Consider the following 19186-nt stretch of genomic DNA (forward strand, 5'->3'; position numbering starts at 1 on the left):
AATTTTAAAATATGTGTTCTGCGCATCAAATGATCCTATGTGCATCACGTGTCTTGTCAAAATAAGTGCCTGCTGCAGATGCGTCTAAAGGGTTTATGATAAAAAAGATGCTCGCGTTTGCCAGATACTCTCATAATCTCATGTATAATCAGAGTTTACTGTTAAGGGAGTCTTGCGTGTGTTCTGTGAATGTGAGCATTTCTTTTATCATAAACGGTTTTGACGCGTGTGCAGCAGGCCCTTTTTAAAAAAAAAAAAAAACATGTGATGCACATGGTTCACATGACGCAACAAACACATATTTTGAAAACACAAGCAACACACATGACACTCCGAACACATATTTTGAATTTCCGCCCCTCGGATGAGCAGTCACGAGCCGCCACTGCTATTGTGGTTCATGTTTATAGATATAATAGAAACCGCTGTAAATGTACTTGATGAACTTTGAGCTGTTCAGGAATGAGTTTCATCCATTCTCTCAGTTCTGTGAGCTCCTCAATGCTGCTGGGCTTCTCAAACAGCTTTTTGCTGATGGCTTTACACTCCTTACATGCCTAAAACACAGGGACAACATTATATAACCTTGCTTACAAGACTTGATTAGGTACTAGACAGGTGACTCACATCCTGCATTTGTTGACGTAACCTCAGGGCGAGTTTGTCAAGCACGGCATTCGCGAGGGCTTTTCGTTTCTTCACCAGACTTTGCCGAACCCCCTCCACGTTGACCGCGAAAGGTCCGATGACGATGGTCGAGGGGATGGACTGATTCAGATGCTGCATCTCCTTCAAGTGCCCTAAAACTTCCTGCTTCACCTCCTGAGGAGTCTGGTTCTCCTGACTGTGCAACCTTAGAAAAACTCAATCTGTTATACAATAGTACTGTATACTTGACATGTACTGTATATTACTGGATATTTACTCAAGAAATGTTTTGATGTCACAGTTGTGGAGCTCAAGGTGGCAGGTATATTCACGGGCGTAGGCTCTGAGAGGTATGATGGCCTGTCTCAGTGCCAAACTGATGCTCTCTCTCAAATTCTTGACTTCAGGTTCCCACAAACCCACAGACTCCAACACAGGATCACCAACAATAAACAAGTTCTTAAGCACGGACTGAGAAAAGAACAGAAAGAATTTATATAAAATCCTTACTTTTTCAGTGCTGATTGTACATAAAAACCGGTTCAGTGGGTCAGGTGGACAACCTTGTCTAGCTGAGGCAGTTTGTGTGTGGACAGGATCCCTTTATCAAACACATCGATAACCGAGGTCTCAAAGCTCTCTAGAGGAGTGCTATAACGGACACCGGTTTGGTCCAGCACCAGTTCAACTGAGAACAGGGGTTTATTTTTTGGCCTGCATGGAGTAAATAAAAATTACATTGGTGTTTAATGAAAAAAACTTTGTGGGCCGGTTTCCCGGACAGTGCTTAAGTCTAGTCCCATGTTTAAGCTGCCTTAATTAAAAACAAACCTTGCACATCTTAACACATATCAGTGTTTGTCTCGTAAATGTTTTTAAGTTATGTTTGTAAAAACTACTTAAATGTCCTAAAATAACGTAGGCCTAGTTCTGGATTCATGTAAACCCTGTCTATGTGAAACTGCCCCTTTATCGAACTTCATTTAAGCAGCTGCCAAAATAAAAAGAAATCATGTACCTGTATGGGCTGTTTTTAAGATCAGAACCCCAGGTGAGGTCCTCAGTGCAGCGTATGGTACTGTGACAAGCGTCAAGCAGTAATTTGGCCAGACTCGCAAGAGATCCTTGCACCAGGAACCTAATCGTGTCATGTTGGATGCAGCGCACCAGCGCCATCAGACGGCACAGTTTGGACATGCAGTAAACATCCCAGCGTGACACGGTGAGATTGTACCAGCCATGGCCAACATCGCTCAGGTCGGACAAAATCCCGTTACGTAGAGCTAACAACCACGTGTCTTGCAGGAACAGATGGACCTGTATGAAAAAGAAGAAGATGATAATACAGGAGTCTACAGGAGTGTGTACTGTAGATGACAGTTTGATACCTTTGAACGTTTCTGAGACTGTGAAGAATCAAATTCTTCCAGGCGAAGAGGTTTTGTGAATGTGATGCGGAACAAGCTCATGTCTGCCACCCGGTTGCACTCTTTTCTCACGTTTGACAGCACAGCGATTACCTCAGGTTTGGTGAGCAACGAATTGAAGACAAAAGCTTTCCGGTTCTTCTCAAATGGATAGTCTGGAAGTGACACTAAACCTAGAAAAAAAGAAGGCGCAAATTGGATAAATATAGCCCATAAGTCTAAGGCAACAATCACTACTGCTTATGCCCAGGGTAAAACCCACATCATCATTTGTTTTCATTGCATCTATCTCTAAAAATAAAGACTTTCTGTACATTTTGCCTTATGTCTACTACTGTGTTTCACACAAACTCATACAGGTCTGAAGCAAGATTTGCAGTGGTGGCCGGTGACTTCTTTTTTCGAGGGCGCTCGATTTGAAGTTCGTCACAACATGTATGTAGCCCGTCATGTGTTTGGTTCGTAATTTCAAAATATGTGTTCTGCCCGTTGAGTGATCCTATGTGCATCACGTGTCTTGTCAAAATAAGTGCCTGCTGCAGACGCGTCTAAAGGGTTTATGATAAAAGAGACGCTCGCGTTTGCCAGATACTCACATAATCTCATGCGTAATCACAAATTTACTCTTAAGGGAGTGTCTTGCATGTTTTTTGTGAACCAGAGCGTCTCTTTTATCATAAACGGTTTTGACGAGTGTGCAGCAGACACTTATTTCGGCAAAACATGTGATTCACATGGTTCACAAGGCACAACAAACACATATTTTGAAAACACGAGCAACACACATGACACTCCGAACACTTATTTTGAATTTGCGCCCCTCGGATGAGCAGTCACGAGCCGCCACTGAACGTATGGATAAATCCCTTTAAGAACATTCGTTTTTCCTCTGACTTCAATTAAGTCTCTTATCTGTGCCCCTCAGTAACTGACCTTTGTCAGGAACTCTCTCTGGTTCTTTATTTGGAAGTGTGATATAGGAGAACTCCTCTGGATTCTCCTGTACCACCTTGTCAAAGCACATCTGGTTCATAGCGCGACTGTAGTCCAAATGAAGCTCCCTCTCCAGCTGTTTCTCGCACTCCTGCAGACTAAACACACACACACACACCAAATAACAGATACACTAATGCATAAAGATTTTTACTCTTCTTTCTGCTGTCTACAGGGAAAACAAACCATTAGTGATAATAATGTTAAGCAGACAACAGAATAATAATTGCATTGTGTGTTGACAACTATAGCTTTCTCAAGTGCTCTTTCACATCTGGTGCTAATGAAAGATACAGATGTTTTTATAGAAAAAGTATGTTTTATTTATTGTTCTGAAGATCCTGCTTGGAAAAAAATATTTTCATATGCATATTTATCTTCTTTTTTCTTAACTCAGTTATCAGTTAAAGAGCAAGTGATTTTGTGCCAATTGCTTTAAATTGTAAAACAATATTTGATCGTATTATATTTTCATTTTTCTCACAGTTTAAGTTGAAGGCCCGGTGTGGAGAGTGCATATGTTTTGATGTGCTGAAGACTTTTGGGGTTGAGGGTGGGGCTGCCACTCCAAACTGGCATACAATCAATAGAAAGGTGGTACAGAAGTGAGGCTTCTGTGTCCTGTCTCCAGTTTTGGGCATAGCGAACTCTCTGGGCAAAGACACGTGGGTCTTCTGCACAGAAAAGCAGCCTGATCCTTGGTACCCAGTACTGACCATCCTGCAGTAATAAAACCCCTAATAAAGAAAGCAGGTGACATTACGTTAATAGCTTAAAGATTCTATGAGTTTTGTGGCTTGTAGTAAATGTCTGTGAGTTTTAATGGGATCTACTGTCGTTTGCTAGTGATCTCCTAGAAAATTAAAACTTGGTTTTTGTACATGCCTCCTGTTCTCTTTCCTCCATTCACAATGGGCTTTCCTTCACAATCTCGAAGCCGTCCATTCTGGTCTGCTTTTTGCACCAGGTACTCTTTCTCTTCCTGGCTATATTCTAGAACCCCAACCGACTGCCAGGAATACTCCAGATTTGGGTTTTTTAGATGCACTAAATTTCAAAGACATAAATAAAAGACATTTTTTATTTTCCATGTGTAACCATATGCTTCCTGTTCGATGTGCTGTTATATGAATTTCTATTCATGAGAAACTACAAGAAAAATGAAAAAATCCATTCAACAACGTGTCAGTAATTTACAGTTTAGAGAGTACTCTACCAGATGGGATAGAGTTTGTTGTCGGTAGCAGGGCTTTGGCAGGTACAGGTTTGCGGTCACTGGAGCCCTCCTCGTAACCTAAAGCTAGCCATTCCTCTGGGGTCCGACAGTCGAACTCCTCGTTGTCAAATATCTGGATTTATATAGGAAATGTTATTGGACCCAAATCAAAGCAGCTGTATGATGCATCATGGAGATTAAAATTAGAATAAAAAAACTAGCAAGATTTATTAAATTTAAAAACATTTAAAGGTGAAGTGTGTACTTTTTTCTTGATATTAAAAAGCTTTCTTTAGTGCCAGCCTAATTGTAGACAACATATATTTAATCATAATTATTTATATATGCGTGAACTAATCTTTATTTAATGCATTTTAAAGATAAATTATAATAATGTACTTTATAAAATGCCACACTACTTGTAAAAATTGCTATAGAAATAAATTTGAATGGATCCACCTAGACCTAAGCACCTTTGCCAATCTGTATGTGACAAGAAATAAATTAACATTCATTTTTACAAATATATTTGAGAACAGTAATGGCCCAGAAATCACACACTTCACCTTTAAAGAATACATCATAAAATCTATATATAAGCATTGTGTGTTACCTCAAGAGGCAGCCAGTTTGAAACAGGTAGACTCATATTTTCTGGGCACGTCTCTGCCCTCGTCTGATTTCTGGGCATCAGCTGGTTGGCGTCAAGGCCTTGTCTAGCTAGAAGTTCAGTGATATCTAACTTCTGATACTCCCTCCTACGCCTAAGAATTAAAACAGGCACCAATATACATGTACTTTACAATTAAAACACATATCAATATTCATCTCATAAACATACCATACATGTAAAGATGATAAAGTGCCAAAACATCCTTAAAAACAAAGACTGAAATCAATTATCTTTCAAATCATTCACACCAACTTCTTAAAGCATCTGTCTAAACATCTCACCTTTCAATCTCAATTTTACGGGGCACTTGTCCGGGGAGGCCAGTATAAGGCAGCTGAACTTTTGGGGTATAACTTCCAGAATGAAAGTCTGTCTCATGTTGGTGTTGTGTGGATGGCCCATACCAATCCTTTTCTGAAACACTGTGCAGGTCTTGAGATGACTTTATTGTCGCTGCTAAAGTAAAAAAGTTCAACTAATTTAAGCCATTTGTGTTTTGACATTAATATTGGTTACGTGTTATTTAATTTGTTGTGTTACCTTTGTGGGCGTTAGATTCGTAAACTGCCCTGCACAGTAAACTCTGCTGGGTCACTAGACCCTGTGTGTAAGACTACAAACAGCAATGCAAGTTTGGTAAGTTAAACTACGTATTTTGTAAACCACACAAATAATCTAAACCGTGAGGTAAGTTAATAATAAAAGCTTGAGGAAAAGTGATGATTTACCTGTTGTGAACTTTTGCCTGATGTTGTTATAAGCTCAGAGTAGATGCCCCTTAAAGGGGGCAGTTTGCCCCTCTGACCCGCTCTGGGCTCATTTGGAGGGTGAGGAAGAAACATACCAGACCCATAAAGAAAGTCTTCACCTTTTTTGTCCATACTATCTTGTTCACAGACTGTCAGAAGCAAGTTTCAGAAATGGTTAGTTCTTTTGTTCAGCACAAGCTTGATTCATTGAGTAATGCAGTAGTAACCTGCTTTATTTTATGCACCCATCAACGGGTAATCTGTACCTCTTCACCAACACTATTACAGAAATGGGTTAACTTTAACTTATTATTACACAACTTGTCATTTACCATTTATATTAAACACAAAGGGGTGGTTTCCCGGACAGGGATTATTTTAAGCCAGAACTAGCCATTAGTTTAATTGGGTAATATAACTAGTCTTAACAATCATGCCTTACTAAAAACATTACTTGTTTAAGATATGTCAGTGGAAGTTGTTTTTAGTTTGGACAGCTCTTACATTTATTTTAGTGTAGGATTACATCTAAATCCTACCATTACCTAGCCTAGAAATCTAGACGCACCCTAGCGGCCGCAAAATATATTTGCTGCCAGGGTTTAGTCTAGGCACTCACAATACACTTAACAGCTCCAAAAACCAAAATTTGGTCAGGCCAATCACATCGTGTGTAGCGTCTGTGGGGCGGGCTTAACATGATGACGACAGAGCTGCAACGGTTCTTACTTGAAAACAAAGAATGGCTGCTGCTGCTGGCGAACAGCTTTCTTTTGAAGCGGCTTTGGCCGCGACTTTAGACTTATGTTTTTCTTTGAGAGAAGAGCAAATAACCCTACTGAAGTGCTTTTTAAGCAAGAAAGATGTGTTTGGAGTTTTGCCGACTGGTTACGGTAACTACGTCACCTTCTTCGTTGCTCTGTTTGTTCATAGCGCTATCCTATTGCGTGCAGAGGCATTTTGAGGGACAACCTTATATCCCGCCCCTTGCATTGAGCCGTTTGTGTGAAGAGTTGCCAGACCTTACATCTTGATGTAGGTCTGGCTAACCAGGCTAACCATTACCATCATTTATTAAAATATCTTCTTTTGTGTTCATCAAAATAAAAAAAAACTCATACGGGTTTAGAACAAGATGAGGGGTAGTAAATGATGACAGAATTGTCATTTTTGGATAAACTATCTCTTTAAAAAGCACATCACAAGGTGCATGTGCCATAGTACAGTGGTTTTCAAACTGGGGGCCAGGGCCCGCAGGGGGGCCGCGAGATGGTGCCAGGGGGGGCCAGTTTTATGACATTTAATGAAATACATTAATTTATCATAAATTCTGTGTAAATAAACCTAAAAAAATAAGGCTACTAACCAAAAGCACTACTTTTTTGTATAATTTTAGAGTTTTAGAACAGTTTTTGTCAAAAATTTTCTTTGGGGGGCTGCGAAGGAATGCATCCTTTACAAGGGGGGCCGCATGCTGAAAAAGTTTGGGAACCACTGCCATAGTAAACCGTTTCTCAATCCGAAGGCTGCAGCCTCCGGAGGTCGCACATGCAGGCTGCATACGTCATCAAATCTGGTTTATTTACGTTAACTGAGCATTAAATTCCCAAGTCATAATAAGCATATTACAATAATTGACGATTAACTAAGAATAATAGTCAACTTTATAATTGTTAATATTTTGAAATAAGACAGTCTTGATGACGTACGCAGCTTAGAAATGCGACCTCCGGGGGCTGCAGCCTTCGGATTGAGAAACGGCCTCTAGTTTAGTAGCCTTGGGCACCGCGGCACGGGGGTGAACGGGGTGATGACGTCACGCCCACCAGTGAATGAAAGGAAAGCAAATGTCCAACAAATTGTTGCTTGAAATAATATTCTGATATGTAAGTAATCATTGTCTTGTTCGTTGTTTTTACTGTGACTAGTAAACTAAAAATGAACCCTGGACGACATAAAACCAAAAACTGTTTAGATTTATCACTTCATCTCACTTAAACATGACAGTATTACATAAACCATAATGTGATATACTGTACCTACAGTAGAAAAATAAACACACAATCAATAAAAGCATGCCAGATACCTCATTTTAAATCACTGCAGTCCGACGTCGCGTTATAAAGGTATAAGTTAGCGTCTTCAAGCTTATAAGAAGGGAAATCCTTTGGTTAACAAAATGTTTTAACCAGTAGTTCGCTTATTTTCCGTCCTCCTCAGTGTTTAAAGTTTATCAACGGTCATTTAGTGACTCCGCAACAGTTGCTATGGAAACCCCATTGACTTCAGGCTTGTTTTATAGATTCCAGGGCACGAAACAACTGCTCGTGCACTGTTGCTGAGGAGAGCAAAACAAACAGCACCCACTGCTAATGTAGCCGATACAACATGTTTTTTATTCTGCAGGTTTAAAAGAAAATAAATAATAAATGTATTAATGGTAAAACTGAATATACAATATAATAATGCAACATAAAGTATATTTTATTTAAGTTCACATTAGCCCCACAAAGGTCATGGGTTCGATCCCAGATCCAACATCCCAATAAAAATGTATATACTCAATGCATTTGAAGTCACTTTGGATTAAATGTAATAGTGTTAAATATTGTAAATATTAAGCACATACATAATAATTTACATTTATGCATATGGTAGATGCTTAAGTGCATTCATGCTATACATTTTATAATTGTGTGTCTATGTGTGTTTCCTGGAAATCAAATTCATGACCTTTGAACTGCTAGTGCAACGCTTTACCAGTTACAACAGTGTATTTTAATGTAAATCATAAGAATTTCCCTGTACTTCCTTATGTGGTTGCACTGTAAAGTTAACTCTGTTAAAAAAACACGTTTCACTTAATGACAGACTGTCATGATCCTTTTAAGCAATTATATTATAAATTGGACTTTTCAAAGACTTTCCTACTTAATGGCAACAATTAGGACCTAATGCAGAAAAATGGCCATCCCAGAGTGATCTCAACCCATCCTTTGTCCTCATCTTTAACCATTATAATTGTATTCTTGTGGCAGATCCTGACTGCCCCCAGGGGCCTGAAGAGGGATCCTTGCACTTTTGGGTCAAAGGGTAACAAATTCCTCCCGTTTCCCATGGGAGATCACAAGCAGAACCCACCTTCGCCCGTCTGGCCCTGCACATCATCCCGGGGATGCTCAGTGTAGCATGCATTCATTTGTTCATGTGCCTGATGTGTCATTCACAGATGGCGTCTTGCAAAACTAAAGCCAGAGTCGGTAAGGTCAGAAGTGAAGCGCACGTGTGAAATTCAAAATGAGGAGGCAGAGATGCCTTTTGACTATGCATGCCATCTAATTGCCATCATTGTAAAGGCACTGAAATGGCCTTGGCAGGCTGACAGATCATTATGGAGATTCATCAGATCAAGTCAACAGGTCAAAAGTTAATGGGAGCAGAGAAAACACTCACCAATTAACATGAGAGGGCTACTTTTACTTAAACTACTACCAGTATGTTTGTTCTGCTCAGAGTCTATGAACTAAGGCAGTTTTATGACGTTTAGCAATCATGTTTAATGTTCTGAAAAGCTATTAAATAGATAGAATAATTCATTATGCAAGACATAAATGTTTGTGTATCGTATTATTTATATTTCAAAGAATAGTCGGAGCTGAGTACATTTTGATAAAAAAATTAATTTTTAGGTGAACTTCAAACTATAGCACAGTTGTTTCCCAACCTTAATTTCAAAGTCTTCTTTCTTCTCGACACTGAATCAATTTCTTGTACCATAGCATGTTGACATTGAAAATCCCTGTTGATCATCTTTTCCTCAGAGATTTCTTTCATCTAAAGCTTAACAGTGACCTCAATCACCCGTGGGACCAATGTTGTCAGAGTTTGGATCACAAAATGAGAGCATTTATGAAGTTTTGAAGACCCAATACACTGGAGATCTCATTGGAGATCTCATCTCTCTAATTCAAACAGCTCTGTGATGCTTAAGGCCCAAAGCTATTATTTATTAATTGCTGGCAGGTGTTTGGCTCTGTTGACGTACGCGTCCAACGTGTCCACTGCATCTCCCCTGTCAAAAAGTGTCCCAAATTACCAGAGTTCACTTCTGGATTTTTTACATTTAAATTTGTATTTAAAGTGACTTATAATGCATTCAATTTAAACGTTAGTAAAAATACTAATCGGATTTACTAAAGAAACTGAGTGAAATGTTAGCGCTGAAAAGACATAGACATAGATTGGATATGCTTTCGTAGGAGTTTCCCTTTCAGATGCAAAATGTATGCGAGTATTTAAACGAATCACGCAATGTGATTTGGTAAAGTGTGTGTTCGTCAACTTACTGGTATTTTCTCCTTTATTTACAGCCCCCCCAAAAAAACATGTATTAAAATGATTTACTAACAGCTTGCACCAGCACAAACTACTTACAGCATTTAATAAAAAAAAACTACTGACAGCATTTAATAAAGACATGCAGTGAAAAATTAGCACTGAAAAGATATGGACATAGTTATTTTTGTGACTGACCTTATTGCATATACAGTAGGCTTAAAATTTAGAGAGGAGATAAATAACCCAACACAATTTTGTAAGGTTTGCGTTCGTCAGTTGCTTGGTATTTGCCCCGTTATTCAATGCCCAAAAAAGCTTAAAGGCTTTTTCTGAGGCACTTTCAGATTTACGAAACAGGACAAATTAGTGTGAAAGCGCTGATGGGAGTGAACATTTCTCCATGTGATTTACTAACAAGGCGCACGGTAATGAAAACACAGTTGCAAAAAGCTAATTTCCATAATAACCAACGTCTACCAAGAGCAGTGCATATTAGCATAGGGTTTAGACATGTTTTTTAGGTGTTAAATAATGGCGCAAATATCAGTGAATTGACGAGCGCAAACATTACTAAATAGTTTTCCGTGATTGCCCAGCAGGCATATGACCGATCTTCAACGTTGAAATATGGTTGAAATAATGCCAGTTCTTGTTTCAACATTGAAAACAACGTTGATACAACAGTTAATGCTAAATGCTTGCAAAATGCTTAAAAATCAACGTTGAAATTTGGTTGAAATAATGTCAGTTGTTGGTCAACCTTGAAATAACATTGAAACAGTGGCTAATGCTAAACCCGATATCAATGTTGATTCAATTTGCTAAATCAATGCATGTTTCAACGTTAATTTGCCATTGACGCAAAGACCTTAATTCACCCATGTTGAAAGTGAGACGTTTAAACAATGTTGCGATATCAACCTTGATTTAATTTGCAAAATCAAACTGTAATACAACGTAGATTCAACCTTGTCCTTGACGTTGATTCAGCTGTGAATTCACTGGCTGGGTGATTTAAAACAACACCAAAGAGTTTTTTTACCTTAAAATAACTGAAAAGAACTGAAAAGAACGGCACTTTCACATTCGCTTTGCAGCCCTCTATCGGCCAAAACCACACTAAAGAAGTTTCCAACCGTCGGGTCGCGGCCCTTAGTTCGAGTGAAAACTACAAAAACTTGCTTTACGGCAAGTTACAATCCAATCAGAGCCAGCTTTGCTGCAGAAGGCTAAATTATTTACAACAGAGGTAATGGACAATTCCGCTTCCAACCTGTAGGGGGGGCAAAGAGCAAAAACTCTTTAGTGTTGCTTTAAAGGAATAGTCCATTTTCTTAAAAAAAAATCCAAATAACCCAGATTACTCACCACCATGTCATCCAAAATGTTGATGTCTTTCTTTGTTCAGCTGAGAAGAAATAAACTTTGGGGAAAACATTCCAGAATTTTTCTCATTTTAATGGACTTGAATAGAGCCCAACACTTAATACTTAACTCAGCACTTAACAGTTTCAAAGGACTCTAAACGATCCCAAACGAGGCATAAGGGTCTTATCTAGCGAAACGATTGTCATTTTTGACAAGAAAAATAAAAAATATGCACTTTTAAACCACAATTTCTCATCTAGGTCCGGTCTTGTGATGCGCCTGTGTGACCTCACATAAATGCTTAGTGACGTAGAAAGGTCACGTGTTACATACATGAAACGCACATTTGCGGACAATTGTAAACAATAAACTGACCCATGACATTAATTAGTATCATTCGACATACAACAACGTTGGAACGGTCCTCTTTCTTCAAACTTGTAAACACTTTGGCGTAGTTTCGCGTTCATACTCTGTGACCTCTTGACGTCATGACATATTGCGTGGGGTCGCGCTGGCGGATCACAGGACCGGACCTAGATGAGAAGTTGTGTTTTAAAAGTGCATATTTTAAATTTTCTTGTCAAAAATGACAATCGATTCGCTAGATAAGACCCTTATGCCTCGTTTGGGATCGTTTAGAGTCCTTTGAAACTCCGTTGAAAAACTGTTAAGTGTTGAGTTAAGTATTAAGTGTTGGGCTCTATTAAAGTCCATTAAAATGAGAAAAATCCTGCAATGTTTTCCTCAAAAAACATAATTTCTTCTCGACTGAACAAAGAAAGACATCAATATTTTGGATGACATGGTGGTGAGTAAATTATCTGGATTTTTCTTTTAAGAAAATGGACTATTCCTTTAAATATCTCCTCCCTTTGATTTTGCGCCTGTAACTCCTTTACCGCATGTCTATAGTAAATCCTGACAGTAGTTGCAAAAGAGGCATTTGTGCTGGTGCAAGCAAGCTGTTACACTGCAAAAAATTATTTTATTTAGTATTTTTGTATTTTAGGTACAAATATCTAAAAATTCCTATATTAAGATGCTTTTTCTTGATGAGCAAAATGACCTCTGTCAATGGGGTGAGAACATTTTTCTTGAATAAAGTGCAAGTTTTTTTCTCACCCCATTGGCAGATATTTTTGTTTGTTTTAAGCCCACATTCACTTAAATTGTATATTTTAAGTAGCCTTATTTTCTTAGGTCATTTTGCTTATCAAGAAAATACATCTTGATTTAAGAAATAAGAATGACTATATTGGCTTGAGGCAAAATGGCACTGATATCTTATAATGATAACAATAAAGATTCTTATTAATGCTATCTGTATAAGTATTGGATGGTAATGTAACTGATAAGTGTTTGTTTAATCTAAACAGATGCTGCAGTGACGGGTAATGGTGCTTTTGCGTAACCAAAAAGAAAAACAGATGGATACACTTTTTTCATTATCTTCTCCTGTACCATTTGTTAAAGATTTTGGCTTTCGGTTTTGTATATCAGCTGGTCTCTGATCTCAATGATTTCAATGTTGTTATCGCTACAACTGTGTTGTGGACAAATTATCGAGATGGTTATGGTTGTGAATGGATCTTTATTTTACTATTAGTGACTGTTACACTTGTAAAATCAAGTTCTCATCCGTCTCTCATTTTCCACCTTGTATCTCCTCTTTCTGTCTTTATTCCACAGGCGGTTGTGGGTGTCACGCCTGCTTGAGTGTGACTCTTATTTTGCAGTAATGAATGCAACATGTGCTTCTAACTTTAGCCGCTCATGATACCCAGATGTTGATTTTAAAGAGGAGCAGAGGTGAGGCCCACATCACAGTCACATAGCTAAAGAGCCATGAAGTCGTCTATATCTTGAGATCAGATCTTTGTTTTTTTAGACCAGTGGACAGTGTTTTATCTCTCGTAGCAAACAGATCGGATTTCAAGTGTGGCTAATATTCGGCAGCCGATGTAAAGTGAAAAGACACAGTTTGCTTCTGTTTAACTTGTTTTAGGATGTTTTAATACATAAAACTTGCAGACATTATCTTCCCCCCAAAAAAGCATGCTAAAAATTTAGCAGATTTTTTTTTGTGTACTGATGAGCGTGAACGATCCAACGCAAAGGTCATGGGTTAGGTCACAGAATAAAAGGTACAAAAGCTATCATTGGGTCGATACACTTTTAAAAAGTACATATTTTTACTATGTACAATAGGGTGCATATTAGTACCTCAAAGGCACATGCAGTATTGGTACTTCAAAGGAACAAATCGGTACCTAAATGACCTTTTAAAAGGTTACTGACCCAGTGAAAGCTTTGTAACTTTTTACAGGTGGAGGGAACACACATACTGATAAAAGAAATGTATAAAACTGAACACACTGTAAGTCACTTTGGATAAAAGCGTCTGCCAAATGAATAAATGTGAATAGTGTCTACCACAGCAATATACAAGGACAATGGCTAATTGGTTAAACATGTTGTCTTGAGGGAGTCTCGTATATTGTTTTCAGATTTAAACAGCCCTGCAGCGGTGCACGGCGATCATCTGTTCTATTTAATGGGTGAAATGTATACACCATCAGGGCACAGAGCGCCATATTAACACCGTAGGATTGCAAATGTGTGTGTTTATGAGAGAATGAACCGTAGCCAAAATGGTGTTGCTTACCCAGACGGCTAGACCAGAGGGGCTTAGTGGCTTTAATGGCGACCCTGCAGGATAGGGGTCAGGTAGATCATGGGCAGATACCCGGTGTGCATGTGGTAATAAAAGAGAAATGTTTTAGGAGGTAAAGCCTAGTTTCACTCATTGATTTGAGACTGATTTCAATCTTTGACTGATTTTACTCAGTCAATATTAAAGACATCAAGGTTATATTTTCACAAACTGTTCTTTACATTATGTAGGACAGTGTTGGGAAAAGTTACTTTTAAAAGTAATGCATTACAATATTAAGTTATTCCCCAAAAAAGTAACTAATTGCATTACTTTTCATGGAAAGTAATGCTTAAGTTACTTTTAGGTAACTTTTGCGTTATTTCTTATGCTGCATTTACACCAGCCGTGGTAGAGGTGGCAAGCGCGGGTGATTTACATGTTTAGACACGTTTAGGCATACTGCTGCACGGTACATGCGGTAGGCGTGGCGCAGAACGCGCGGAAGGCACGGCGCGTTCCACGCGAATTGAGCGTTGCCGCAGGAAACGCGCGAGTTGAAAAATCTGATTACAGGAAGCGAGCGGAGTATCAGAAACCCCTCCCATGACGCGAATTTCCGCATGAATGTCTCGAATGACTAGAATTTCACGACAGCTTTCACATGGAATGAAGCGAGTAAACTCAAATGTTCAAGCGTCCAACTACGTGCGAATATCGCGTTTTTGCCGCCTCTACCACGGCTGGTGTAAACGCAGCATTACTTGGCTGAGTCTTGGGGCGCACTCACATTATCCAAACCAAACCAAACCATGCCCCAGCGCGATTGTCACCCCTCCCTACTCCCCCAGATGCACGCACTCACACTGTACTTCTAACCGATCCGAGTCCGGGCGCGCTTTCGTCATTAAGATGCGATTGTTTTGAAAAAAGCAGGAAGTAAAGCTCTCTCTTAACACTGGAACCCACCGTAATAATAAGTCTGTGTTTTTTATTCTGAGTCATTTGGTGAGCGATTACAGACAGCCCTCTTACATGTCATCATATTGCTTAGTTGATCTGTCACGTGTGCAGCTCGGACATTCACGTTACCCCGCTGCTCGCATCAAAAGGTTTTTACGGAGGCAGATGAACGTGAGTGGTCGCGCAACTGACGTTTTCATCTTTGAATCGCGCGATTGCGCTCACACCACAGCCTTCCGCGCCTGAGCCCAAGTGAACCGCGCTCCAGCCCACCTCTGCAACCCGATTAAACAATCCGCGCCCGGGCATGGAACAGAGCGATCACACTAGTCAAACAAACCAGGCTTTGGGGGTCAAACGCGCCCGAGCGGGTTTTGGTTTGGATAGTGTGAGTGCGCCCTCGATCTCTTTCAGGCCTTGCAGGTGTTTTTTATGATCGCAAAAATGTCAAGTTCTGGCCTGCCATCTCCGTTTCTGACTCCCCGTTTACACCAGCCGCAGTGGAGGCGTCAAGCGTGAGTGATTTCAATGTTAAGTTAATGTGAAGACGTGTTGACGCGTGTCTAGAGGTCTCGCGGCGCGAATGAGGCGTTTAGCATGGCGCAGTAGACGCGAATCTACCTAGACCCGCGAATGGTGCGAATTGAGTGTTGCTGCGGCAAACGCATGAGTTGAAAAATTTGAACTTTGGTGGAAAAACGCGCCGTGTTAACCAGCCAGGAGCTTGCTCTAGTAGTGACGTGATTACAGAAAGTGTGCGGAGTCGCAGAAGCCCCTCCCATGACGCTAATTTCCACGTGAATAAACTCAAACTGTTCAAGCGGCAAACTAGGCGCTTAAGACGCGATTTTGCCGCCTCAAACGTGGCTGGTGTGAACTCACGGTCAAACTGTTCCCGCTTAGGCGCACAGAGTGCGTAATTCTACGTTAATATGTTCAGATTAATTCAGTAAGTTATTTTATTTTTAAATTGAATTTATTAAACTGAAAAGTAACTCGCATTACTTTTTAAATGAAATAAAAAAAGTAAATGAAATATTAATGTGTACATTTATAAAGTAATGCATTACTTTACTCGTTACTTCGGAAAAGTAATATTATTACTTTATGCGCGTTACTTGTAATGGGTTGCCCCCAACACTGATCATTTTATGTAAAAAAACAATAAAACACAAAAATGAGTTTAGCTGGGTATACTTTTAACAGACTGGGTGACCTTTTGGTCTCTTCTGAAACTGTATATACGTGAATACATTGCAAAGCATACAGAGTTAAATAGCTTTAGTCTATAATAGATGACCCACTTCAGGAGGCAGCCCACATTGTTTACAGCACAGACCTGTACATTAATATCCCACAGAGACTATTCAGAAAACCGGTAGCCTGCAGTAGTTGGATATATAAACACACCCTCAACGATAAGACTTGGAAATTGCTAAATCCTTCAGTAAGCACTTGAATTATTTACTTTCTGCACCCCTATGAAGGATGTGGGGTGTGTTTTTGCGTGCCTCTACAGACCTCCGTAATTGTGGGAAGCTTTACCCCGCTTAAATAAAATGTGGTTTCAGCTGCGTCATTGCGACAGGGCACGACCAAAACCTCTTCAATCGAAACCGCCCCTCTTAAAATTCCTCTCATTCCTGCTTCTTAAGACCTAATAATGTTGAAATTAAATGGATTTGGAACGGCGAGCCATGTGTGAGTGTTTACGTGCAACAAATCCCATTATATACAAACATGCACATGCGTGCTCGCCCATTTGCACATGCATAAACTGCAACACGACCTACTGGATGGAATGGTTGTGTATACAAACAATGGACGCAGAAAAACATTTGCTAGAGACACGCATGCACATACAATATATATATATATATATATATATACGGTTGCATTGGCATCTTTGCATGTTCCATAGGGCTTTGGACTGTCATAGCCGTTTATCTGGCCTCTATCATCACCCGCTCTGACAACTTAATCTCACTCATTTATTCTCAGATCAAAGCACAAACTGCAATTTAAACCTATTACCGACATACTGTATAAAAACATCTGCATGCTGTGTTCCAATGCCACGAACACACACACAAATGTTTGCATAAGGACATGCAAGGACCAACACGAGCCCACAACCACAGTATAGGATGATCAAAGCATGCATTCATATAACACAAATGCACAAGCATACAATTTTGTGATATTATGCACAATTATGATGGCTTAAATAGGTTACAGTGACTATAAACCATTCAGTTAATGGCACAAACAAAGCAAATTCTGTCTATTAAAGTTTTCATTCAATGCAATGTGAAGGATACACACAGCTGTTTGGTAATGCATAATTTCATCCATCCCTTATTATTACATGTGGGTTTTCTATTATACGGCACCAGTAGATAAACAATCTTATAATGTGCCTGAATGTAAATCTGTGCCAAAATCGCTTGGCAATCTTGAACGCTTTAAAATCTGATGGTCGGATGATGGAAATTGCTGTAATGAATGAGGATTGTTTATTGACATTTGTCACTGATGGCAGGGTTGCTTACAAAAAAGAGAAATTGTATTCACCACAGTATGCATAGACACGCACACAGCAAAAAGACCTTATCACATTTACGCATTTGACAGATGCTTTTATCCAAAGTGACTTTCGATGCATTACAAGCTATATGTTTTTATCACTATGTGGGTTCCCTGGGTTCGAACCCATGACTTTTTGCGCAGCTAAGGCATACTTAAGCATTCTGGTTTTGTCATTTCCATTTTAAACCTGGAGAGAAATATTTTAGCATTGTTGCCCAGCAACTCATAGTATAGTTTTGTGAAAATATTTTAATGAGCTCTTGAAAAGCTTTATTGGGTGCCGGCTGGTTCATGGTCCCACATCTTAAATAAGCCACAATTCCCATAAACTCAATTAACTTTGCTAAAATGAGCATGCAAATATAGATTGCTTACACATAGCTTTGTACAAGGACCAGCTTTCCCTTATCTTCCCGTAAGGATTACTCAACCACAAATCAGGCCAAACTATTCAGTTAATGATTCACAGAAGTGCGGTTGATCTGTGATCAAATGCACAGAGATTGTTTCTTCTGTGAAATCAGATAAATAATGCTAACAAGGTGTTGTCCATTTATCTCTAGTGTAGGTGAAAATAAACGTTTGAAATGTCAGACAAAGCACATTCACTGTAAACCAGACGTCCTAGACACGCCTCCAAAATGAAACTTGTTATCAAATGCATGATGCTCATTTTTTCAAAGGCCAAAAATCCCATGCGAAAAACCAGAACCCCACACACACAGACTTAAAAGATAAAATATTAAATCACTGTTGTTAAACTTTTGATTTACATCTACAGACTGTCAGATTTCATTACATGTGCAGTCTGCAGCAGAAAGCAAAAGGCTTTTTAGGATGTGTTTCTTCTTTGGCAGCAGTTTTAAATTATGTATCAATATGTTCATGACAAGAGCCAAAGACATTTAGCTGAATATTTTTGGTTTTAATTTCTACCTACATCCAACACAAGGCTCTTGTAATTGCATAAAGACACATTCACACACACAAAATAACTTATTTCAGATTTCCTTTGATTCTGTCGAATAATTAATAACCGCCAAATCAAACATGCAATTTTGCAATTTCCGCATATGGATTTAGTAAATATTAATGGCTCACAGCGAATTCACCATAATTTCCAATAAAAGTGGATATTTTACATGCAGTTTACAGGGTGGCGAAAAAGCCTACGGCGGGTGAGATGTGACGTTTGAAGATAAAGGTTTGCTTTTTGACTTTTTATGAAATGGATGAAAGCCAGATGCTGCACTGAGTGTTGGGGAGAAGGAAAGCATGAATGAAAGCATGGAGGATATGAGACTGGGCAGTAAAAATGAAGAGCTCAGATGCAAAAGCAACTAAAAACCTCTTGGAGCGTAATATACGTTCATCCAATACCTCCGCTTAATCCTGGCCTTAGGCCTTTCAGAAATACCAGTTTGTTGGCAAAATCCTTTAAACGGCATTATGATTTTTAAGCAAAGTTCCTTGAAGTGCACCTATTTCATTGCTAAAAACAACGTTATTTTGTGTATTTGGTATAATACAATGTGTTTGCGTTGTTTGTGGTTCAAAAAAACAGCA

At 39.2% G+C, this 19186-nt stretch overlaps 1 protein-coding gene across 1 annotated transcript in view; it reads right to left on the reverse strand.

Annotated features, from left to right (window-relative positions):
• dnah1 (dynein, axonemal, heavy chain 1) overlaps window positions 1-7967 on the reverse strand; it is a 51097-nt gene extending 43130 nt beyond the window's left edge. The window contains exons 1-15 of the mRNA XM_065240988.2: window positions 7793-7967; window positions 5686-5855; window positions 5498-5570; window positions 5239-5413; window positions 4898-5048; window positions 4285-4417; window positions 3937-4115; window positions 3553-3779; window positions 3009-3166; window positions 2037-2248; window positions 1667-1965; window positions 1212-1362; window positions 926-1119; window positions 628-853; window positions 438-557 (exon numbers count right to left, since the gene is read on the reverse strand). Of these exons, the coding sequence (XP_065097060.1) occupies window positions 438-557; window positions 628-853; window positions 926-1119; window positions 1212-1362; window positions 1667-1965; window positions 2037-2248; window positions 3009-3166; window positions 3553-3779; window positions 3937-4115; window positions 4285-4417; window positions 4898-5048; window positions 5239-5413; window positions 5498-5570; window positions 5686-5838 (2451 nt within the window). The 5' untranslated portion in view covers window positions 5839-5855; window positions 7793-7967. The remainder of the gene's footprint in view (window positions 1-437; window positions 558-627; window positions 854-925; window positions 1120-1211; window positions 1363-1666; window positions 1966-2036; window positions 2249-3008; window positions 3167-3552; window positions 3780-3936; window positions 4116-4284; window positions 4418-4897; window positions 5049-5238; window positions 5414-5497; window positions 5571-5685; window positions 5856-7792) is intronic.
• Between the last annotated feature and the right edge of the window lie 11219 nt (window positions 7968-19186).

This window comes from Paramisgurnus dabryanus, chromosome 14 (assembly GCF_030506205.2).
Source record: "Paramisgurnus dabryanus chromosome 14, PD_genome_1.1, whole genome shotgun sequence".
Taxonomy (NCBI): domain Eukaryota; kingdom Metazoa; phylum Chordata; class Actinopteri; order Cypriniformes; family Cobitidae; genus Paramisgurnus; species Paramisgurnus dabryanus.